Here is a 25,661-nt window from a genome sequence, read left to right as displayed (position 1 = left end):
GTCATATATTTTATTATGTTTTAACAGCTGTATACTACTATCCCTGTATGGATATAATATAATATGTTGACCTGGCTCAGGTTAAACTCTTTGTGAAACATGAACAAACACAAACAATGAATGCCACAGAACTTTCTTTTATTATCCAGTTTGACAGTCAGTCATAACGGGAAAGGAACATAAATAAACTACTTTAAAGATTTTCTTCGGGGCTACATGGTTTTGATTGGCGCATAAACTCCAATACTTACCGATACCAACTTTTAGGCAGTATCGGGAGGCTTTTCCGATACTGGTATCGACATCAGAACATCTCTAGTATGTACTGCACACAATTTTTTTCATCCGAGCCCTTATGTCCCCCAGCACTTTTAACACACATTGACGGCCTTGGAAATGCTCTAGTACCAAACGGTGAAACAAGAGAGAGTGAAAATTCTGCATTTGTTCAATGTTGAGAACACAAAACCTTTCAAACCCAGATGCGCACGTTGTAGCTTCTGTGCATTATCATGTGACTGTCTGCAAAAAACAAACATATATATATATATATATATATATATATATATATATATATATATATATATATATATATTTCTTTTTTTATTTATTAATTGCACATTTTTATCTATTCTAAATGTCCCTTGATTTATTTTTGTCCCTTTTTTTTCATTTTAATGCTCTTATCAACATGGAAAAGTGGATCGGCTTGCTTTGTGCAAATGTTTTTTTTATTGAAAACAACATTGGCATATACTGTAGTGTTCAATTTCAACATTCTCACTTGGACCCATTTAGCTATGGCTGCATAAGTTTGTTCTTAGTTGTGGTATCCATGTGCTTCTGTCTGAAGTCATCCATTGTCGCCTGGCTTTGACGAGGGGGCGGAGAATTGGCATCAGCTGTGTGCTTGGCCATCAAGTGGTATTTCAGACTGGACGTGCTGCGATGATAGCTTGGTTCACAACGACAAAACACACAGATCACTTTGGTCTTGTCAATCGAACGATTTGGCAACTTTGTAAAAGTAAACTCTCCATTACGAATCTTATTGGCATCCATTTCGGCGTCTGGCGCTGGCCATCCACTCAAAACGTAACGTTAGCCTACTAGTCTTTAGCCGGCTCGCAAGCCCAAACAAGTGTGTGCGGCTTGCCTGTTGTTTTGTTTCCGGTCTTGCTAGATCCGGTGTGGTGTTTTAGTTTTAGTATTATTAGTTGTTGCAACAGCATGTGAAAAAACTACAAAGTTTGCTAGGCCAAAAAGAACGTTAATCTTGCGATAAAAAAAATGACGCCGTTAAAATGGGTTTGCGTTAACGCCATTAATAACGCGTTTAATTGACAGCACTAAAATATATATATATATATATATATATATATATAAATAAAATAAAATAAAAAATCTTTAACAAACAGGTCTATCTCTGTAGGGATCCTTTCCATAATGTTATCAAAAACAGCACTTTTAGTGGATGAAATTGAACATAAAAAACATTTGCCCTGTATGATAACGTTGGAGCCTGATTCGTTGCTGCCGGTTACAGCGTCCTCGTTCAATACTGGACCATTTTCAAAGATTCTGTGTATTAGTCACCTAGACACCAAAGCATGGGGAAATAGGGTCCAGGTTGAAAAACTACAACGAAATGACCCTTTAACTGCCTCAACTCACCAATGGTCCGACTCATTTCAAGTTATTTTATTACGTGTACAGAATACAGAGAAGCACTTGTTGGTTAACGATGCTAATTAAGGTAGTATGTATGAAATGAAAAAATCACGCAGACAACAAGAACGCCAGTTTTTGTGAGGCGCACAAAACATTTTTTCACATTTCCAAGGCAATGTTGTTGCCAGTCCCACCACGAGCATTTACAGTATGTTCCTGTTCCATGTGAGCAGATGCGCAACACTAGGACTTTAAAATGCATGTATGTCAGGCAGCAGTTGAAGTGCCTCTCGGCAATAATTGTTCCTAGCTGCTTTGTTTGTAGTGAAGCAATTTGAATTTCAAGAGGCAGATAGCCCTCTGTCCATCACCTTACACGACGGAATCCTCAAAGTCCCGTTCTAGTCAAGCTAGTTTAAGGAACCCATTGTGATAGTCGAAGAGTCCATCTGTGTTTTGACTGGCCTGGTCTTCAGCAGGGCAGTTTCACTCCAAACTGGTCCAATACCGGCGTTTGGTCAGTGGCCCTCAGCGTCTGATACAAACGCACCATTTAGTGCCTGTATTAGACGCACCCGGCTTTCAACTAACTAATTAAAACCCACACAGACTCATTGCCTTTCTCTATGGGGACCGATCATGCTTACTATTGTGCAAAGGCCTATTCTGAGCCAGGAAAAACCCTGGCAACTACTGTAGTGCAAAACTCCCGATTAGTGGGAGAGGTTGGGGTTGGTGGATGGGTCAAACAAACAGACTTTTACCCAGGAGACCGCTGTTTGCGTCCCGCGTGAAAGCCAAAAGCCAACGCTGACTTTATAAAAAGTTATGGAGGCTATGCAATAACTTTATTACCTTACGTTCCTTAGGTAACGTAACGTAACGCCTACATAGCAAAGGTAGATATTTTAACCCAAACCACCATCTTTTCCTGAGCCTAACCAAGTACTTTTTGTTGCCTAAACCTAACAAAGTAAACATAAAACCAAAATAAACTTTCGTTTTGAAGTTTAATTTTCTTTTTCAAGAACACTGCATGTAACAAGCGGAAAGTGACTCGCGGTCACCGACACGTCCAAAACAGACGCTAAAGCGGTTTCTAGAGCACCGTAGTTTGAAGCGTGGAGCCACTGACCAAGCGTCGGTATTTGACAAGTAAGGAGCGAGAATGTCTCGTCTTCAGCTGTTCGGGTAAGTCTAATAGTTCTTTAAACATGTTTTGTTTAAAATGCGTGCGGCCTTTGAAAGATTATACCCTTGCGCCCATGAAAATCACAAGTCACGGGTGTACTATGGGCCTTCATCTCTCATTCCCCTGTTTGGCATTGCCATATTATCAGTCATTACATACATGTAAACAATATTAGGGAGGCGTGTGTTGATCCAGCGAAGCTACTCTGAGTCAGACTGGAAGGTTGCAGGTGAAGGGATGTCTGGTTCGTCTGATACGTCTGTTGCGTCTGATGCGTCTAGTTCGTCTTTGTCTGGTTCGTATAGTTCGTCTAGTTCGTCTATGTCTGGTTCGTCTGGTGTGTCTGATACGTCTGTTGCGTCTGATGCGTCTTTGTCTGGTTCGTCTGGTATGTCCGCAGTTGGTGCAGTGTCCCCATGTCCATGCTGCGTGTGCTCTGGTGACATCCCGTTTTCAGTGCTGTCCTGTGAACACATGAAGATAAGAAGAACTATGTCACACGTGACAGAATTTTGTCTTTGAAAGGGCAGGCTCAAATGACAAAAAATAAATACAGTGTAAGAACATAAAAGATACCTATAAAAACAATGACAGTACAAACAGTGCAAAAACAAACGCAAAACAGTTAAAAAAAATGAATGGAGCAGGATATGTGGCTATGTATGACTGTTCAGCACGGGTGAAAAGAACAAAGTACAAAAATGTTTTAAAAAAGTACTACTACTTTGATGAACTTGTACTTAACCCTTGTGTTGTCCTTCGGGTCCCAGTGACCCGAAGGACAACACAAGGATTATGTACTTCCCTTTACTTTGTTGAGAATTGCTCTCTAAACAAGGGTTAATACAGCACCTTAGTTCTTGTTTGTACAGCATTTTGGTCAGCTTAAACTGTGTTTAAATGTGTTCTAGAAATAAACTTTACTTACTTACTTTACAAGAAACAGGGTTTAGAGAGCAATTCTCAACAAAGTAAAGGGAAGTACATAATCCTTGTGTGGTCCTTCGGGTCACTGGGACCCGAAGGACAACACAAGGACAATTCCGGCGCAAAATGAACCTAGGCGTTAACAACATATGTGTACCGAGTCTAACGTTCTCTGATATTTGGAAAACCGTCATGAGCAGTCAAACGACGAACACGGTGCAACCAGTAACACAGCGTTCGTGATTCAACTGCTCATGACTGTTTTCCAAGATGGCGTCCGCATGTAAACATGAACACTACTGTCTTTATAATCTATCTTTTTAATAAACTGTCTGTACACTTGCAAAGTTCTCAATGCTTCGGTTTACATGTAGGGACCCTCATTATGCTACCGTTGAAGTGTGGTGCTATTTTGAGCCTTGTTAGTGGTATAGAAATAGTGATTTACCCAAGGGGGTAAGGCAGCCTCCACAGAGCGTAGCTCCTATGGAGCCATTTTGTTGCTAACAAGCCATCACCCGCCGTTAGCATCCATTGACTGCCATTCATTTTGGCGCCACTTTGACAGCGAATAACTTTATATATGAGGCGTTTAGAGACTATTTGTCCATTGTTTATTTCTAAAGAAACATGACAATGTATAAAAGGCTCCATTACCTTGTATCTCACGTTATGGCTCCGTAGCAGACGTTTTTGTAAAAATAGTTTAACGATTGGGTCATAACCACGCAAAGGTAAGCATAGTAGAGGAATTACTGTATAGTACAGGAGAATCTCGCAGGCAGTTTCGACTTACATAAGCTGTTTAAGTTTAATTACTAATGTTAACTAGCATTTTAGTTAGCAATAATTAGCCTGTGCCCATGTTATCTCCTTACATATACCTACGCTCTCCGTCTCTGTAAGATTCAGAATGATTGACATTTCTCTTGGCACAGCTACCAGAAGACTTCCAACTTTCAGACAGGTTGCTCACGTCACATCTACGTCTTCAAGCTCAGTTGGAGGCTGTTCAGTAACGCTCATCCAACACCGGAAAAGTGCTTCCAATATCCTTCACTGGTCTCCGTGGAAATCTACGGCGTCACATTGTCCATTTATTTAACTGTCTATGGATTTACCATGTGCCCCGAAAGCTAGCGTCAGCAGCTAACCACTGCTTTGCGGTAGCTTTTTTTAAAGCTAGAGACGCATTCCATTAGCATGAAAACATGTCCCAGAGAACATATGTTATTAACCCCCTAGATTCATTTTGCGCCGGAATTGTCAAGTACAAGTAAAATTACTGGTATAAACATTTACTCAAGTAAAAAGTTAAGTTTAAAATTAACTCAGAGTAAAAGTTACTTAGTTACTTTTTTCAAAACCTCTGCTGGGGGGGGGTTGGATTGTACTGGCTTTCCTGAGTACTGACCGGGTGTAGAGTTCTGTTAGGTGGGCTTGGGGAGCCAATTATATTACCAGTCTAATTTATTATCCGGGCAAGTTTTGTTTTGTGTCCGATGGTGAGGACATTGTACCCGGCTGAGATATTGAGAGATTTAGTAGATATAGTAGAGGTTGTTACACAGTACTGACAACATTTTTATGTGGTGTATCAACACAACTTATTTTTTTATTTTTTTCACTTGCCTGGGATTCATCTGAATCCGTGTCTATTGGCGGTATAGTGAACGCTGCGTCTGCTCCTTCAGAGGCCGCCTTTGATGCTCTGTCTTTGCATACATTCTCTGTCCATTGGAAGAAGGTTTTATTGTCCCATGCCGGTCCCATTGCTTTCAGCTTTGCAAGAGCCATCCCGCTAGTTATGCACACACCCACTCGATTTAACCATTTAAAACGTCTTCTTGAGCCGCTATGGCACATAACCAGAGCATTCGTGTACATATGTGCTGACATTGACTCGCAGCGTGCGTTCAGGAGTATCGCCCCAGCCATTGGTAATCGGTATTTATTAATCCTTCTGGGAGGGTTAGGGCGTATTCTTGAAGTAGTGGTAGCGGGCTCAATGGAGACAGTGCTCGCGCACTGTAAAAACTTGAGAAAGGTCGGTGCGTTTGTCCTCCACTCTTCAACAACATTCATCCATTTAAAGTTCTTTAGGTCTTCGATGCTGGTCCGTCGGAGAATAGATGTGAATTTCCGGCTTGTTAGCTTCTTGCACTCGTTTCTGATAATATTAGTCATCTCGTGGACCATAAAATCAAACATTCCAGGGACAGACAGAAGTGCATGTGGGATTCTGTGCAGAGTTCCTTGAACAATGTGGTGAAGTACCCTCTCCATGGGTCCACAGACAATCCGACTTTTTAGGGATTTTGCCGTTCTTATGGTGACCTTTTTGAAAACAAAGGATTGGAAATGTTTCAATGATTAGGCTGTACGACTGTCACCATTTTCTTTTTCAGCACCAACAAAAGATTGACACGATTTCCATAACTGCTTGTCATTACATGTCCAACATTGGATAATAAGTGGTAGCTAAGTGTTGTGTCTGGGTTTCCTTTTAACAACAAACCTTTGATTGCTTTTTCATTGGAGGTTTTGTGCTTGCAGACGGTGTTGGTGCACCACGTCCCGATGACCCGGCTTTAGTTGTTGCAGGGAGAGGCGACGGTGTGCTTTGACCAGGTTGTGTCGTGGTATAGCTGCCATCCAGTTGAATCTGAATAAGAGGGAGGAAAACTCTGTTATTACTATCATGGAAATGGTAACATCAACCCTCATCCTACCACTTGGGGTACCTGCAGACCCCAGAGGAATATTTTTTTGTCATAGCTCACAGGTGCTTTATTCAATCATTCCAATTGTTCATGAGTCTGTCAGGCAATTTGTTCCTATGGACCAAAAAATTTATAAAAGTTGCCTTGCCTAGCCCTACAACCTCCTTGTCTGTTACCAGGACATAGATAATCCTGTTGTGCCTGTCTGTTTTAGAGGAAGTCTAAAGTTAACTTAAACGCAATGTTGTGACAAAGTCATCTTTACTCAAGTCTCAAGTCATTTGGTCCAAGTCTCAAGTTATTTTCTTTGGGGCAAGTCAAGTCACAGGTTATGTTAAGTTGAAGTCAAGTCCCAAATCAAATCACTTTTTTTACACCCAAGATAAAGCACGCTTACCTGTAGTATCAGCTCTTTATAGGGTTAGGGTTAGACTGAGGCAAGATATTAGTAGGGTCTTTGATGTTACGTGTTGCCATGTTACTATTAGTTGGACTGACAGCCAGTCATCCAATCATGACAAACGCATATCAGGGAGCTTTTTGAGTCGTCCAATCACGATTCACAGTTTGCGCTGCTGCCACTGCACAGCGTCTCAAGTCCCCATCTCTGCTTAAACGCACTACGACAGCTTTCAGCTCTCCTTTATATTCTATCGCAGCGTACGATGTTTGCATGGAGGTTTGAAAAGTGTAACCACACTTGCGACTGCTTTACCGGCATTGCCGTGACTTACTGTGACTCAAACAAGCTGCAGAGGCGACGTAACGTTAGTTTTTGTCCTCAGTAGTTGCAACGTCATTTGGTCGGTACCCTAAAAAATACAGAAATTGGTACACAACCCTAATTGTAATTGGGATAAAAGCTGCATGATGGTGGTTTCTTACAGGAGTTTGTTCTTGTATGTTAAATATGTTGGTAGGATGAGGGTTAACGTGTGGGCTAAAGTAGATTGAAAAGACAAATTTGATTCAATTGAAAAGGAAATTAATGCGTTAATATGAAGGGGGATGAAATAATACAAACCAGCAGTGGTTGTAAATTCAGGGCGGGGGGTCCGCCAGCAGAAGTCTGGACAGTGGGTTGCATCTGAAGCTGATCAGTCTGGACCAGCCTGGTCACACATTCCTGGATCGTTAAGGCCGACTGTAAGCAAACAGAACAGCTATTAATTAATGGCAGTGTGTACGGAGTTAGAACAATCAGGGATCATTTTAAAAAAGGCAGAATAAAGACTGATCCAATCAACACAAAGTGCTTATTGTAAAATAAAAACACCAACGCTACCCGTAGATGCTTCTCCTGAGTGTAATTAATTTTTCCCCAAACGTGGAATCACAATGAACTGCAGCACGGGACTCGAGTAGGATTAAGCTTTCCATTAAAGGAACCGTTAGATTCTGTTATCATCTACTCACCCCCATATCAGCCAAAGCTCCATTTGAGGTTTGTGTCTACGTAACGTACAGCCCTACATTTTTGCCCCTTTCAGAACACTAAAGAAACAAGTGGGGCTGTAAAGATCTGGTATACAGTAATTCAATGATTAACGATCCAACAGCATCGACGCAAAGTGAAAATATCAACACATATCATCTTTAAGATACGCTTTTCTTGCTCCCACTTTGTTTATTCTTTTTATTTAAAGAATAACTTGTTTTTCATTTAAATGTCTAGAAGAGTTCAGTAATCAAATTGTAAAATCCTATAAGTTCCTTTTTTGTGAGTTGATATAAATGTCACCTATAAATGGGCATATTGATAATGTCTGGTATTGATCCCAGGACCCTGAATTGAATTGAATCAAACATATCGTGGCAGATTTTGTGATATCAGCAAATATTGCATCATTCTCCAAAGAACTGATACAATATGGTACTTGGATGTATACCCCTAGAAACAAGATCTATTGGCTTCAACTTGTTTGGGAGAAGGCTGAGAGAGTTTGGCTCACTAACTCACTGTGTTACGAGTAGAGCTGGATTTGAATATGCGAAAATCCACTCGATGGATAGGTATGCGATTTTCATTTTTGGAATTTGAATATTAATTTTTTGGAGAAAACAAAAAAAAACGTGCATGCAGGCTGAAATTTCTACTGTGGCGTTTTGTCGGTATTAAGCTGCCAGCTGCTAGCTAATTTATGCAGCGCTATGTCCTTCATCTCAGCCAAGAACGGAGAAATGTTGAGTAACAAGCGAGCAGTTTGTTTGTACGGGTTTGTATCAGCCTAGTGTCGTTTTCAGGCGATTTGAAGCTTCCAATACTTGTTGATAAGTGCCGAAGCTTCGAGGCTCCAAAAATTGGTATTCGGTACAGCCCTAGTTACGAGGACACACAAACTAAGAGTTTTAACTGATATGTGGGGGAGTAGGTCATGATGGAATGTTCATTTTAAAGTGAAGTTAACAAACCAGAACTGGCTGTGAATGCAGTACTGCTGGGGCCATGGTAACAAGAGTCTTCCTCACTGCTCCGTCATCAGACGACAGGGCCGTAGGCTGAGGTAGAGGCTGTGGCTGAGACCCAGGTTTCAGACTACAGATGGCAGACTATAGTAGAGAAGATAAAAGACAAGACACAGTAACGCATATTAACTCGGCTTTGACAGTCAATACCAATTTCCATGGCATTTTATTTTGAACTGAGATGGTCTTGTGGCAGAATATCTATTAGCTCATTACTTGGCAGGGTTTCTACATGTGTTGTAAAACTGTTGGCTAACCTTAACTGAATCTGCAGACCAAACTACTGGAACGGTAGTTGCAGGTTTCTTGCCCGCTGCTTCATCATCAGAAGTCTGAACAGTTGGCTGAGGTGCATGCTGGGACTCCGGGTTGAGCTGGGATTGGGGCTGTGGCCTGCTACAGCACGTATCCACAGCTGGATTTCTTGCTGTCTGGCTCACAGCTGCCTACAGTTTACAAAAGAAGGAATGTATAATTTTATTGTATGTTTACAGAGGTTTACAGAGTTTGTTTAGCACTGTATGTTGAACCCACGTCTGGATCCTGCAAAGAAGAGGGTGATTTCGGTAGGTAGGGACCCTAAAATCAAAAATACGTATTTGTCCTCTTACCTGTAGTACCATTTATCAATCTAGACCAGAGTTTCTCAAACTTTTTACACCACGTACCACTTCAGAAAATATAAGGCTCTCTAAGTACCACCATTATGGCCCACTTTAAAATAGAATAGCACAGGCCTGCCCTATTTAGCTATGGACAGTTCACGCAGGAGGCAGGTTTATTCCTAAAAATAAAACAATATTTATTGTCTACTGCCACGGTGTACTTCCTCCTTCCCGCTCCAACTGAATCCAAATTTGAGGTTACTCAGGTCATATCTCCTAATTAAATTTTGTAAAATATTAAATGATGAAAAAAAACTATTGCACATTTTTTTTATGTATTTCTGTTAATGCTGGTTTAACTTTGTATGTTCAAGTTGAGTAATACACATTTCAAAATGTTAGTATTTTGTGCATTTTTACTTAAGTAGACTCATGATACCGTTATATTGCAATCGCAGTATTGTAAATCGCAATGGTAATATGACTTTTTCTTCAAATCGTGCAGCCCTACCCTGTACTACATGACACGCCCATGCGCCTCACTCAGTGAACACGAGTGACAGAGAGAGGTGATAGTGGCGACCGCAAGAGAAAAAGCCCTCGCTCTCTTCGGACAATACTGGCGTCTCTCTTCTACAGAAAGTCGCTAGGCGTTTTTTTTTTTTTTTAAACCCGCTGCTGTACAGAGGATCGCAGGATCTCTGTTGGTAGCAGAGCCGTGAACATGGAGCTGCGTGAGAAGATTCATGTAGGAACTATTTTCTTGCTAGCATACTGCACCCGCTAACCGTATCACAGCGCAGCAGGAAGCAAACTCATGGATGATGACAACTGTAGCTAACGGATACTGCTAGCTCACCTGAGGGTTACATGCTGCCAGTCCGACATGCCGCCACTCCGACATGCTTCTATTCTGACATGCTGCTATTCCCTAACCCTAACCCCTAACCTAATGGAAACAAAAATTGTCGGAGTGGTAGGACATTTGAAAACACTCCGACAATTAGACGTCAATGTCGGAGTGGGGGTATGTCGGAATGGATGGCGGAACCCTCACCTGAGCTAGCTAAAGCTACAGCTCAGCCGAGGAGGATGCCATTAATGTTTACATCTCATGCTGTCACAAGCCTCTCGTCAATAATAATATATACACATTTGATTTGATTTATTGGGCTCTCCATTAGCTGGAGCCATAGGCCCAGCTATTCTTCCTGGAGTCCACCCAAAGCTTGTGCAGCTATACATTGCTGTGCATCATTATTACATTAAAAACAATCACCAAGAAACAACATTCAATACATCACTGAAAGAAAAACAACCAAAATAATAAGACATAACAACATTCAACACAAAACATACACATACATGACCTAGTTTAAATTATTCAGAATGTAGAGATGAGATTATGATATTGATCACTGATGATATGACCAAGCAAATGCACACATAACACCCTCAATGATACTAACAGCATTCATTAAGTATTAGTCAATACAGAGTACTGCTCAGCTAGGAGATGTTCTTTAAGTAGTACTTTGAATTGAGATTTTCTATTTTCTTGAATGATATGACTATGCATCGCATTCCAGTTCATCATGGCTCTATATACTACGGTGTTTTTCCCTTTATTTGTTCTTACCTTAGGTAATGTGAATCTGCCCTCTGTAGCATGCCTAGTGCTATAGTCATGTTTATCAGCACTATGGCCAAGATGCTGATACAACACCCTTGGCTGTTTGGTCACTAAAATATTTCTAGTAAAGTTGAGCAATGAGACAATTAGTCTATTCTTTACACTTAGACAGCCATGCATTGCATCAATGCTTGATCTAAGTGGGCACCTTAGTAAACAGTGTGCAGCCTTGTTCTGATTTGCAATTTCTTTATATTTGATATGGCAGCACCTGACCAGACCCCTGAACAGTAGTCCAAATGGGATAGGACAATCGTTTTAATGATGTTTCCCATTACATTTTTATGGAGAAAATTTGAACATCTCCTTATAACTAAGAGACCTCTACCCATTTCTTTCACAGCCCCATCAATTGGTTGAGAGCAGGATAATTTACTATCCACTACAACGCCAAGAAGCTTGGTCCTCTGTACCTGTTCAACTGCCACACCTTCAACATATACATTTAATTTAGATTCATTAAACAACTGTTTTCTTGGTTCCAAATAGAATGCTTGTGGTTTTAGATATATTAAGAACTAGTTGGTTATTTTTTACCCATTCCAATGCCGACTGCAATTCCTCATTCAAGACACTAGTAAGCCTCTCAGCTGTGGATGCCGCCACATACAGTGGGGAGAACAAGTATTTGATATTGCAGGTTTTCCCACTTACGAAGCATGTAGAAGTCTCTAATTTCGATCATAGGTAGTCTTCAACTGTGAGTGACGGAATCTAAAACAAAAATCCAGAAAATCACATTGTATGATTTTTAAGTAATTAATTTGCATTTTATTGCATGACATAAGTATTTGATACATCAGAAAAGCAGGACTTAATATTTGGTACAGAAACCTTTGTTTGCAATTACAGAGATCATACGTTTCCTGTAGTTCTTGACCACGTTTGCACACACACTGCAGCAGAGATTTTGGCCCACAGACCTTCTCCAGATCCTTCAGTTTTCGGGGCTGTCGCTGGGCAATACGGACTTTCAGCTCCTTCCAAAGATTTTCTATTGGGTTCAGGTCTGGAGACTGGCTAGGCCACTCCAGGACCCTGAGATGCTTCTTACGGAGCCACTCCTTAGTTGCCCTGGCTGTGTGTTTCGGGTCATTGTCATGCTGGAAGACCCAGCCACGACCCATTTTCAATGCTCTTACTGAGGCAAGGAGGTTGTTGGCCAAGATCTCACGATACATGGCCCCATCCATCCTCCCCTCAATACGGTGCAGTCGTCCTGTCCCCTTTGCAGAAAAGCATCCCTAAAGAATGTTTCCACCGCCATGCTTCACGGTTGGGATGGTGTTCTTGGGGTTGTACTCATCCTTCTTCTTCCTCCAAACACGGCGAGTGAAGTTTAGACCAAAAATCTCTTATTTTTGTCTCACCAGACCACATGACCTTCTCCCATTCCTCCTCTGCATCATCCAGATGGTCATTGGCAAACTTCAGACGGGACTGGACATGCGCTGGCTTGAGCAGGGGGACCTTGGTCATTGACCAGGTCCTGCCGTGTAGTTCTGGGCTGATCCCTACGGTGGCCGGGAAGTGCAATGCAACATTACAAAGAATGAAACACTTTTACATTTTGGAAAACAAATTTACATTTTGGAAAACAAAATAACATTTTGGAAAACAAATTTACATTTTGGAAAACAAAATAACATTTTGGAAAACAAATTTACATTTTGGAAAACAAAATAACATTTTAGAAAACAAATTTACATTTTGGAAAACAAAATAACATTTTAGAAAACAAATTTACATTTTAGAAAACAAATTTACATTTTGGAAAACAAATTTACATTTTGGAAAACAAAATAACATTTTAGAAAACAAATTTACATTTTGGAAAACAAAATAACATTTTAGAAAACAAATTTACATTTTGGAAAACAAAATAACATTTTCGAAAACAAATTTACATTTTAGAAAACAAATTTACATTTTGGAAAACAAAATAACATTTTAGAAAACAAATTTACATTTTCGAAAACAAATTAACAAGATGCAAAACACTTTTACCAGTCCCGAAACAAATTTACAAATGACAGATTCTTCACGGAAAGGGAATGTACCACATACCGAAGTGATGAGGTTTTGTATACATGTCGCCTTGACTACGGCAGTTATGGATCGAATGCGTCAATAGAGCGCCATCTTGGAACAGGGAGGCACTGCCTTATATACTGTCTATGGGCCGTCCTTAATGCATCAGCGTCAATGTAGGCAAAGGTCTAACGGAAATAAAATCACTATAAATCGTCAAAATCTCATGCGATGTTCTTGTTTTTTTAAACAAAAAGACAAAGAGACTAATTAATGTGTTAATACAAAGAATATTTATTATAATCAGTTCACAGATATGAGTACAAACGGAAACTTCACCCTTCTGAACTAAGAGGTTCTGCTTCAAAGTGAAGTTTAAACAGACTGAAATGTCCAGGCTCACTCCCCCACTAATGATTCATTTATTTCTGCATGTATTTATTTATTTTACGAGACTTTAAGTCGTGTTTCGGTCGTCCACAGTCCGAGTCCCGCCAGACTCCCTTTAGGAAACCTGTGATTTAAACTTCAGCAGGCTGTGACAGTCCCGCTCCGTTTAGTCCCTGGATCTGATATTCTCCGGGCTTCCCTTCCCTCCAGCGGGCCCAGCAATACGGCCTGGGTCTCCAGCTGCGTGGTGTCGGTTTTGGCTCCCAGGAATGGGCAGTGAGCTCCAGGTCCTGCAGCTGCAGACGGACTCAGCTGCCCCCCTGCTGTAGCTTCGATCCGGCCGCGGCTGTCGATACGTTCCCTGTTTTTCCAATGTTTCCGTCAGGTCCGCGTCATATAAAAACTCCAAACACCGACCACACGTAAAGTCACCATAAACTTCATTCACGCCATATACTCACTCACAACAACACAAATTGACTGCGCTCACCAACAACACCTCATCACTTCCGGTATGTGGTACATTCCCTTTCCGTGAAGAATCTGTCATTTGTAAATTTGTTTCGGGCTGGTAAAAGTGTTTTGCATCTTGTTAATTTGTTTTCTAAAATGTAAATTTGTTTCCGAAAATGTAAATTTGTTTTCGAAAATGTAAATTTGTTTTCTAAAATGTTATTTTGTTTTCCAAAATGTAAATTTGTTTTCTAAAACGTAAATTTGTTTTCGAAAATGTTATTTTGTTTTCCAAAATGTTATTTTGTTTTCCAAAATGTAAATTTGTTTTCTAAAATGCGTAATTGTTTTCGAAAATGTTATTTTGTTTTCCAAAATGTAAATTTGTTTTCTAAAACGTAAATTTGTTTTCGAAAATGTTATTTTGTTTTCCAAAATGTAAATTTGTTTTCTAAAATGTTATTTTGTTTTCCAAAATGTAAATTTGTTTTCTAAAATGTTATTTTGTTTTCCAAAATGTAAATTTGTTTTCCAAAATGTAAATTTGTTTTCCAAAATGTAAATTTGTCTCGAGCTTTGTAAAAGTGTTTCATTCTTTGTAATGTTGCATTGCACTTCCCGGCCACCGTAGATCCCTCACCTTCCTCATGATCATTGATGCCCCACGAGGTGAGATCTTGCATGGTGGCCCAGACCGAGGGAGACTGACTGTCATCTTGAACTTCTTCCATTTTCTAATAATTGCGCCAACAGTTGTTGTCTTCTCACCAAGCTGCTTGCCTATTGTCCTGTAGCCCATCACAGCCTTGTGCAGGTCTACAATTTTATCCCTGATGTCCTTACACAGCTCTCTGGTCTTGGCCATTGAGGTTGGAGTCTGTTTGAGTGTGTGGACAGGCGTTTTTTATACAGATAACCAGTTCAAACAGGTGCAGTTAATACAGTTAATGAGTGGAGAACAGGAGGGCTTCTTAAAGAAAAACTAACAGGTCCGTGAGAGCTGGAATTCTTACTGGTTGGTAGGTGATCAAATACTTATGTCATGCAATAAAATGCAAATTAATTATTTAAAAATCATACAATGTGATTTTCTGGATTTTTGTTTTAGATTCAGTCTCTCACAGTTGAAGTGTACCTATGATAAAAATTACAGACGTCTACATGCTTTGTAAGTAGGAAAATCTGCAAAATCGGCAGTGTATCAAATACTTGTTCTCCCCACTGTATATTGTTGAGTCGTCAGCATACATCGCCATTTTTGCATCTTTTAAGGTTAAAGGAAATTCATTGGTAAATATAGAATATAGCAATGGTCCCAGACAGCTTCCTTGTGGAATTCCACAGCTTACTGACTTTACCTCAGAAAAACTCCCATTAAAGTACACAGTCTGTGTCCTATTTGCTAAATAGCTTTCTACCCAAAGTAGTGAACTTGAATTGAAACCGTAACATTTTAGTTTTTGTAATAAAAAATTATGATCAATGATATCAAAAGCCGCAGTGAAATCCAACAGCACAGCTCCTACTAATTTTCTATGTCTCTGTGCCAGTCGTCTACCATTTGAGTGAGGGCTGTGCCTGTAGAATGCCCAACTCTATAGGCATGTTGATATGATCTGTATATAAATCATATATCAATTATTTCTACAAACAACTTATTAAAAGCCTCAACAGCATCATCTGGATCGTCCTGCCTCAACACACTATCCCAGCAAATATTTCTAACATCTTCTATACAATGGTTCTCATTGAAGTGTTTATATGCTGTCTTAATAATGATTTGTGGTCCGGCTTTTGGGACCTTTGTTTTCCTTTCTACAGCCACTAGGTTATGATCACTACATCCAATTGGCAAAAACAAACCTTTACTGCATTTTTCTACTTGGTTAGTATATATATGATCTATACAGGTTGCCGTTTTGGATCCATCCTTTTTTAAGCATACTCTTGTTGGTTTAGTTATCACTTGTGTTAATCCACATGCATCTGTGATAGTTTGAATCTTATTCTTAAGTGGACAATCTAAAGACTTCCAATCAATATTTAGATCTCCAAGGAGATATATTTCATTGGCATGATCACATACTGTATCTATCATATCACACAATGTATCTAGATAATAAGAATTTGCATTAGGTGGTCTATAACAACAGCCCACTAATAAGGGCCTCAAATGGGGGATATAAGCTTGAAGTCATAATGCTTCTATTTCTGCCGACATTAAGTCCATCCTTACTTTCACAGGAATATCATTTTGGACATAGATAGCCACCCCACCTCCATTTGCATTTCTGTCTTTCCTATATATATTATATCCTTGAATACTTATTGCAGCATCTTAAAACGAGGAATCCAAATGAGTCTCTGTTATTGCTAAGACATGTACGTTGCCTTCTGATAGCATATTTGAGATATGAATTATTTTATTTCTAAGACTGCATATATTAATATGAGCTACCTTCAGCCCCTTCCTGGGTAGTTTAATCAATGTCATTATACATAATCAATTTATATGATCCATTTATTGACTTGGTCCATCTTAAGTTCCTACCTCTACAACCATCCTTCAAAGTACTCCAAGGTCCAAACATACATGCCAAAAAAAAAACCATCCCACTAAAACCTCAACCCATATAAAACATCCCATTCTTCCATAGTACCAACTATTTATAATTGTTAACATATCTCTCCCGTCCCTCATCATCCCAGAATGCAAAAAATAGAATAATAACACTGAAACACTTTCCTTCTCATAGACTTAGTCGTATTTTTCAACATTTCATCTAGGATTCAGCAGCTCTATGTGGTCATGTGAATAATGGCCGGGACACATATAGCCGACGGCCGACCGTTGACAGAAAACCCCGTCGATATGATCAGTCGCATCCCCGAGGTACAAAAAAGTGCCACAGAACAGACCAAAAAGACGAGAGGAGACGAGACGTAATACATCTCTATAACAGCAGGCAGCGCTAATCTGTAATGTTGCCCAAGAAATGAAAACCGGCAGCTGATTGGACGAACGCGTCACATGGGTTTGTTTTCTCCGGAAATTGAAAGCCAGACTGTCATGGCGGCCGTTCAGAATACGATCTCATATTGTACTAAAATAGTTCACTGAAACGTGTTTCTGAAAACATTTTAAGCGAGAAATAGGCCATGCAGTTGCTGAATCTGTCTTCATTTCAGCTCAACAAAGGTCAGTTTAAAAGATTTTGGTCAGATTTTGAGAGACTCTAGTCCCCTCATTACGCGTGTCATTTCCGGTTGAGCCACGACGGCCCTGCCGCCGACCGAACATGTCAGGTTGGCCAAAATGAACGCCGACAGCCCCCCAGACGGACGACGGCACGGGACACACCGAACAGATTTGAGTCACTGACCTCACCAGACTGTCCCACAGCCGATAATCGGCCTGATGTGTCCCGGCCTTAAATCACTGAACCACTAATGTTAATCATCTTGGTTACAAGACCAGAAGCTTACAATCAAAACAATGTTCTTCATGGCTGCTGTAGCCCCATTAAGTGGTCGGGGCTCAAAAAGCTCAAAAAGTAAAAAGAAAATAATCAAAGTTAACAAAGAAGAGGGTTGTATTTTCGGAATAAACATCTCAGTTCAATCTCATTTAATTGGTCGTAGTCTTCAACGTCATCTTCTAGTTTGGTCATCCTGTCGTCTTAAGAAAGTCCTCCAACTTTACTGGATCATCAAAGAAGTTTTGTTCATGCCCTTTGGATACTTTTATAGTCGCCGGGTAGATTAAGAAGGCAAGGAATCCCACCTGGCGAGCCTTTTCCATTGAGGCATAACAGGATTTACGCCGAATTCTGGTTGCCATGCTGTAATCCGTGGTAAAGTGGACCTCCTTCCCTTCCATGTTCAGCCAGAGGTCTCGATCAGTATATACCTTAAACACACAAAAATCTTGGAGGTGGTGTTTCCCCGAGGGGGTCCAATGCGATGCGCTCTCATGATCTTTGGTGGTGCATCTTTCAGTGTGGGAAACCACAGAGACAGCGGATTGTTGAGATATTGTGTGGCATTAGTGCCCTCTTTTCCCTCTGGAAGGCCATGAACACATGTTATTTCTCCTACCTCTGTCTTCCACGTCCGCTAACTTTGCTTCTACTGCTGTTAGTGATTTTGCAAGTGAACCAGATGTGCGCCTCATCAAGGTTGCATAGTCAATTCGTAGTGTTTCTTTTTTTAGTGATACTATATCTGACTGAGTATATCAAGACGTTTGTCAAGGCTGGTGAATCTCTCCTTGGCGATATCACCAGCTCTGGAAAAAAAAAATTCCAGTGCAATGTCGATAAGCTCGGCCACTTTAGCAAATGATTCCATTGTTTTAATTGTTTGCACGCTCTCAGCGGCAGCTGTCTGTGATTGTTTTTTGTTCCACGAGGCATTTGGCATAAACTTCTCACAGTCACTTGGAGTCTTTAGTCCTACTTCTGTTCAGTTTGAAATGTAATCCAATTTGAAAGTAAACAATTATTCTTCATTGAAAAGAGTTGGGAGATCTGGGAGATCAGGACGCGGCTACAATACAGCAGCTTGTATTAAATTGCTACCATCAGTCTGGTAGCAATTTAAGAATAACTATTAGCACATTTGTTGGTAAGATTTGTGGTGAAACTGTTGGCTCACCTTAACTGAATCTGCAGACCAAACTACTGGAACTGTAGTTGCAGGTTTCTTCTTTACTGCTTCATTATTAGAAGCCTGAACAGTTGGCTGAGGTGCATGCTGGTACTCCGGGTGGAGCTGGGATTGGGGTTGTGGCCTGCTACAGCACGTATCCACAGCTGGATTTCTTGCTGTCTGGCTCACAGCTGCCTACAGTTTACAAAAAAAGAACTTTAGCATAGACCGAAGGATGTGACAGGTACTTTTGGTATTTGTGTAATGTGTTAATGACACATGAGATCAAATTGTACAAAGTGAGACGGAGGGGGTTTAGTAAATATGAAAGTGAATAAGCAAGAGATTCTGAGTGGCAGAAAATGTTTCACAGTGAATTATTTTTGTAGTAACTGCAGGAACATTTGTTTCTCAATTAAATATTAATGAACGTCCGTTACATTCTAGCCATTGCCAAATGAGTTACTACCAAGCTAATTAAGACTATCAGCTCCACACAACTCTCTCTGTATTTCTCAGTATGGCTATGTTCTGAAGATTGTGTCGTCCGGTAACTTTCGTGCGCAGAAACTCGAGTGAAGACAATTACCTCTTCTGAAGAGTCCATGTTTTTTTAAACCTCTGTGTCCTCCTTGGCTACTAGCAACTGTGTGGAGAAGGGATGGGGGTGGCGCGTGGTCACAGAAGGCTTGTATCATAATGTTGTTGTCATTACTTAGAATTCCTCACAAGGGCGACAGAAACAACGCACTTTAGCTTTAATTATTGCACTTATGTTTCAAGGGCCCCATATATGCCATTTTCAACGCATTCTCATGAACGGGTTTGTACGATATCATACAAAAATGTACGCACAACAATTCCTACGATATCCTACGAAATTAGGCGACAGCCAGCCGGTCACGTGATGCCGGCTCCAGAGCTCGGTGAGCTGTCGGTCGCATCGGCAGCTGGTGGTTGAGTTTAGCCGACAAACGGTGAGCGTCACGTGGCGACGACTAGTTAAGTTTGGGAAAAAGATCTTGGTTTGAATTTAAACACTCTCTGGGAACAAACACGTGTTTTCTGGGTGAAATTGATTTGTTTTCGCTGGGAAGTGAACTCCGCTCCCCAGCTTTACAGCGCTGAGTTTTATTATCCACCCCAACCTCCTCCCTACGCGGGCCACAGCATTCTTATGCGCCACACTGGCGGGGAAATGTCTGTACCAAAATAGTCATGTAATAAAAAACTATGCTGAGAGTCTCTACTGTGCTTTTTTTTTGTCTTTTAAGGGCACGCTGATTCTGTCCACTGCTGTCAGTGTTAGACTTTTGACAAGATTCTCTGCAATATTTCTACTTGTGTGGTAAAACTGTTTACTAACCTTAACTGAATCTGCAGACCAAACTACTGGAACTGTAGTTGCAGGTTTCTTCTTTACTGCTTCATTATTAGAAGCCTGAACAGTTGGCTGAGGTGCATGCTGGGACTCCGGGTTGAGCTGGGATTGGAGCTGTGGCCTGCTACAGCTCATCTCAAAAGCTGGATTTCTTGCTGTCTGGCTCACAGCTGCCTACAGTTTACAAAAGAAGAATTTTAGCATAGGCAGAAGGATGTAAGTGATGGGAATTATTGGTGTTTGTGAAACTTGTTAATGACACATGAGCTCAAATTGTACAAAGTGAGACGGGGGATGCAGTAAATATGAAAGTGGTAGCAAATATTTCAGAGTCTGAATTATTCTATTAAAAACTGTTGGAAAATTTGTTTCTCAATTTAATTCTTGCATTTAAAGGTGCGCTATGAATTCCTGCATGACGTCACTTCTGTTGACGTTCCAAGTAAATACCAAACAAAGCTCGCCCCCGCCCCCCATGTTTCCATAACTGTCATGACTAACTGACTAACCCCCATGCCCTCCCCCAACCATCTTGTCGGTGATTGGCTGGAGTGGTTTGTTGTATTTTGGTGCACAGCCTGTGCCCCTAGTGACTGTTTGACGTTTACGACCTCTGTGTTGTCTCCAGAGGCCGGGATTTTTCACAGTGTATTCATGGGGCAGGCAGCTAGCGGATCAAAGAGAGATGCCTACGATTTGAGACAAAAATGAAACTGCACTGAAATCATGCAGGAACTCATAGTGCACCTTTAAGTTTTGTTTCAGGGGCCCCAGATAATGCCATTTTACACTGATCCAGGGGCAGTTATGGAACGTCCACGCCTGGTTACAGTATGATGCTTTCTGGATACACCATACTCAAACATATGCATACATACTGTGGCTGAGACCAAGTTTTCAGACTACAGACTGCCGATTACAGTACAGACAGACAAGAAATATTAACACATTTTAACTTGGCCTTGACTGAAGACACGGCATTTTATTTTGAACTAGGATGGTCCAGTAGCCATTTAAGAATAACCATTAGCACATTTCTTGGCAAGATTTCTACATGTGTGGTGAAACTGTTTGCTCACCTTAACTGAATCTGCAGACCAAACTACTGGAACTGTAGTTGCAGGTTTCTTCTTCACTGCTTCATCATTAGAACCCTCAACAGTTGGCTGAGGTGCATGCTGGGACTCCGGGTGGAGCTGGGATTGGGGCTGGGGCCTGCTACAACTTGTCTCAACAGCTGGATTTCTTGCTGTCTGGCTCACAGCTGCCTACAGTTTACAAAAGAAGAACTTTAGCATAGGCAGAAGGATGTAAGTGATGGGAATTATTGGTATTTCAACTGACGTGGGGGTGAGCAGGTCATGACAATGTTCAATGTTCAAGTGAAGTTAACAAACCAGAACGGGCTGTGAATGCAGTGCTGGGGGTATGATGACAAGAGTCTTCCTCGCTGCGCTATCATCAGATGACAGGCTATTTGGCTTAGGTAGAGGCCGGGACTGAAGCTGAGGTAGAGGCCGGGGCTGAAGCTGTGGCTGAGGCCGTGACTGAAGCTGTGGCTGAGGCCGTCTCTGAAGCTGTGGCTGAGGCCGTCTTTGAAGCTGTGGCTGTGACTGAAGCTGTGGCTGTAGCTGGGGCTGTGTCTGAGGCTCAGGTTTCAGATTGCAGACAGCAAACTACAGTAGAGAAGATGAAAGACAAAAAATTAGTAACACATTTTTAAGCTTTGTATGTGTTTTTTCTCTGTGTTTATTTGCTTCTTGTCTGTTTTCTCTTCCAACCCAACCTGCCACTACAGCCTGAGATGGTGTGGTAGCTGTGTCTTTAGCTGCTCACTAATGTTACCCGTAAGCTAAGTTGGGCTGTTTCTTTACCTGCTTGCTAATGTTACCTGTAAACTAAGTTAGGCTGTGTCTTTAGCTGCTTGCTAATGTTTCCCGTAAGATAAGTTGGGCTGTTTCTTTACCTGCTTGCTAATGTTACCTGTAATCTAAGTTAGGTTGTGTCTTTAGCTGCTTGCTAATGTTCCCCATAAGCTAAGTTAGGCTGTGTCTTTAGCTGCTTGCTAATGTTCCCCGTAAGCTAAGTAAGGCTGTGACTTTAGCTGCTTCCTAATGTTACCCATAAGCTAAGTTAGGCTGTGTCTTTAGCTATTTGCTAATGTTACCCGAAAGCTAAATTAGGCTGTGTCTTTAGCTGCTTGCTAATATTACCCATAAGCTAAGTTAGGCTATGTCTTCAACTGACTTGGCGGTGAGAGATCATGACTGAATGTTCATTTTAAAGTGAAGTTAACAAACCAGAACTGGCTGTGAATGCAGTACTGCTGGGGCTATAGTAACAAGAGTCTTCCTCACTGATCCATCATCAGACGACAGGGCTGTTGGCTGAGGTAGAGTCTGTGGCCCAGGTTTCAGACTACAGACGGCAGACTACAGTAGAGAAGATGACGGACAAGAAAAAATTATACATTTGAACTTGGCCTTGACTACTATGTGTTGTAAACTGTTCACTTCCATGATTACCATGTACTAACTTACATTTTACCATTAAAGGAACATTATGCAACTATTCATAAAAGCTTCAAAATCACAACACTGACTTGAAATAGGGACAATGGTGCCTCTGTTACTCTTGTAGCACTGTGTAACTTTGGTGAGCGGGTACGATCTCCCAGAAGAAATGCATAACGCTTCACTTGCACTAAGTCAGACACCACCAACTTATTTGGGTGAGGTTTGGGTTTATTTTAAAGTGAAGTTAACAAACCAGAACTGGCTGTGGAGGAAGTTCTGCTGGGGTCATGGTTACAAGAGTCTTCCTCACTGCTCCATCATCAGACGACAGGACCGTTGGCTGAGGTAGAGGCTGGGACTGAGGCTCAGGTTTTAGACTACAGCCAGAAGACTACAGTAGAGAAAATGAAAGACAAGTAACACATTTCAACTTGGCCTTGACTGCTGATACCAATTTCCATGGCATTGCATTTTGAGCTGCAATGGTTTTGCTTTGCCAGACCTATCGCCACAGCACTGTGTCAGTCCTGGAGTATAGTCTAGTAGCAATTTAATAAAAGTGTGCAAAAATATCGATTCACATTCGTATAGCGATTCAAGCTCTACCGATTCAAAATTGATTCATAGAATTCCGTTTAGTTCGTCCATCACCCAGAGATAAACATTAAAGACGTGGACGAACAACAACCTAAAGTACCTAACAACCAACGCACTCTTTCAATGCTCTAAACTCCCACCAAACTCTGAACGAAAAGCTCTTTTTATTTAACAGTTTTATTTTATACTTAAATTAAATGTATTTGAAAGCTGGCCAAAGCTTGGCACTTTGCAGTTTTTAGTTGCAGAAGTTTTTATTTTTGTATGAAGACATATAAAGTAATATCAAACTACATTTAATGTGTTGGGTTTCTTTTCTTTTAAATTGTATGTCTACTGCAATCACATGGGAAAAGTAACCACATTTACATACTGTGAATTTTTTTTTCTTTTTTTTCTTTTTTTTTTTAAAATCGAGAATCGTTTTTGAATCAAATTGATTTTGAATGGAATCTTGAGCCTAAAAATCGATATCGAATCGTGACATTTTCTGAATCGTGCACCCCTACAATTTAATAACAACCATAAGGACATTTCTCTGCAAGATTTCTACATGTGTTGTGAAACGGGTTGCTTCCATGATTTCCATGTACCAACTTAAATGTAACAGGTTTGCATATAGTACATGTATGCATGTATATACATGAGAGTAGCATGTGTGTGGAAGCGAAGTATTTGATTTTGACCTCGGTGGCTTCCCATAGTTAACTGCTTCTCAGATCTTTACATGCAACGTTAGGCAAAGATGTGATGTAGGTAAATCGAGACGGCTACTTTAATCTCTGGACAGCTTTTGTATTAGGAAAATCACAGAAAAGTTGTCATAGAAAACAACGTTATAGCTGGCTTACGTTAGCCACAAACATGATTATCAATGGCAGGACAGTAGGAGTCTACATTTAGCCTATGTATTGAATCTGATTTTACAACAGTTGCAGGACCACAACAACTTGTGAACGCACCTTGGGAAAGCCCAGACGTCTCACAAGACTCTCGATGTGGATCCTTTTTCCCACACGGCCATCAGTCGGAGTTGATTTCCGTTTTCTGGGTCGACCCCCAGTCGGAGTTGTTTTGGTATGGGCCACTGACATTGACTTGACCAACGTACCGATCCGTTCCGCTTCACATGAGCTTCTGTGGTATCGGTTTAATAAATTTCTGCAAGCTCCACATACGGCTAATAGGTCGTCTGTGGTTTCAACGACGAGTCCGGTGAGCTCCTCCAGAGCTAAAGTATAGGGAGGCTTCAGCTCTCGGGCACCGATAATCAAATTATGTTTGTCTTTTTTAACAGTAAAAGGCTTCTCACATACTCGACATACCTCCTTTAATTTTTTATGTGTCGTTATGGTTTCGTTTTCTTCTTCTTTTATGTGTTTTAATGGCGGTTGGCAATCAACCGTATTCTTTTGCGGGGAGTTAGCATCGTTAGCCATTTTGCTTCTACTTCGTCTTCTGCTTCTATGGATTTATTGGTGGATGGCAAACCAACTTTAAAGGTGCATACCGCCACCTACTGCGTCGGAGTGTGTAGAATCATGGCATTAGATTTACCCATAGACTAGTCTCACTTCCATACCTATCTCCTCAACTCTGATCTACATTAACCCTTGTGTTGACTTTGGGTCAAATTGACACGTTTTCAATTTTTGTTTTATATCAGAAAATATGGGATGTATAAATAAGCGCTGAAAATGTGTAGAAGAAAAATTTTACAATTTAAAACGTTGGAAAAAGCAAAAGCAAACTGTGAAAAATAGGGCTGCTCCCTCTTAGTCGATTAGTTGACTAATCGGTCGTTTTGGTCTTAGTCAACTTAGATTTCTTTAGTCGATTAGTCATGTTTTATACTTTTTTTCATGCTGAATTACTTATTTCCAAGAAACGTACGAGCACATCTCTGGTAAACGCAAGAATTAAGGGTTGACATTTTATCTAATAGATATCACCGTGAAACCTACTTTGATTCCTTTCATTAAGGCAATTTTTTGTTGTATTACACGTTTTCTGAAATGTGTTTAAATATGCAAAGGAGGCATTATCTTATTCAATATATGCATCTCTATGACTCTTTGCGGAGAAACTCAGATTTACAGATCTGTCGATTAAATCATCTAATCGATTAGTCGATACAATTGAAAGAGTGTTAGCCAACTAAGAATTTCATCAATTGAACACAGCCCTAGTGAAAAAAAGGTGTCAAAAACGTCTAAAAAAATAAAATTCAAGGTTGACGGGAAGACAACTTAAGGAAAAAAGAAAATATTTAATAAATAAATCACACCCTATTTCCTAATCCTGTCTCTATTAACCTGTCAACCCCCTTCTGATTTCCCTTAAGTCCTGTCCTGTGCTCGGTGATC

At 40.6% G+C, this 25,661-nt stretch overlaps 2 protein-coding genes across 7 annotated transcripts in view; one reads left to right on the top strand and one right to left on the bottom strand.

Moving 5' to 3' along the window:
- Positions 1-25,661, top strand: part of pih1d1 (PIH1 domain containing 1) — a 43,179-nt gene that overhangs the window by 241 nt on the left and 17,277 nt on the right. The window lies entirely within an intron of this gene.
- LOC120574687 (flocculation protein FLO11-like) lies at positions 1,687-24,766 on the bottom strand. Of its 3 annotated transcripts, XM_039825038.1 has the most exons (13): positions 24,258-24,766; positions 22,952-23,089; positions 22,483-22,614; positions 21,580-21,858; positions 21,262-21,450; positions 20,168-20,356; positions 18,808-18,996; positions 9,237-9,425; positions 8,926-9,063; positions 7,538-7,657; positions 6,309-6,455; positions 5,423-6,127; positions 1,687-3,327 (listed from the first exon to the last, which is right to left on the bottom strand). In XM_039825038.1, the coding sequence occupies exons 1-13, from the start codon at positions 24,732-24,734 to the stop codon at positions 3,064-3,066; spliced, it is 3,156 nt and encodes a 1,051-aa protein (XP_039680972.1). In that variant the 5' UTR covers positions 24,735-24,766; the 3' UTR covers positions 1,687-3,063. The 3 variants fall into 3 exon arrangements, with proteins under 3 accessions (XP_039680972.1, XP_039680974.1, XP_039680973.1); XM_039825040.1 differs by lacking the exon at positions 20,168-20,356; XM_039825039.1 differs by lacking the exon at positions 22,483-22,614.

Source organism: Perca fluviatilis, chromosome 15 (genome assembly GCF_010015445.1).
Source record: "Perca fluviatilis chromosome 15, GENO_Pfluv_1.0, whole genome shotgun sequence".
Classification (NCBI taxonomy): Eukaryota; Metazoa; Chordata; class Actinopteri; order Perciformes; family Percidae; genus Perca; species Perca fluviatilis.
This window is presented reverse-complemented; position numbering and strand designations above follow the sequence as displayed.

Bases quoted from the DNA above. Each gene is read 5' to 3' on its own strand.
- LOC120574687 (XM_039825038.1), bottom strand. From the start codon at position 24,734: ATGGCTAACGATGCTAACTCCCCGCAAAAGAATACGGTTGATTGCCAA. The intron at 22,615-22,951 runs GTTTGTTAACTT...TCTCTACTGTAG, and splicing joins TTCCTCCACAGCCAGTTCTG to TCTGCCGTCTGTAGTCTGAA. The intron at 21,859-22,482 runs GTTTGTTAACTT...TCTCTACTGTAG, and splicing joins TGCATTCACAGCCAGTTCTG to TTTGCTGTCTGCAATCTGAA.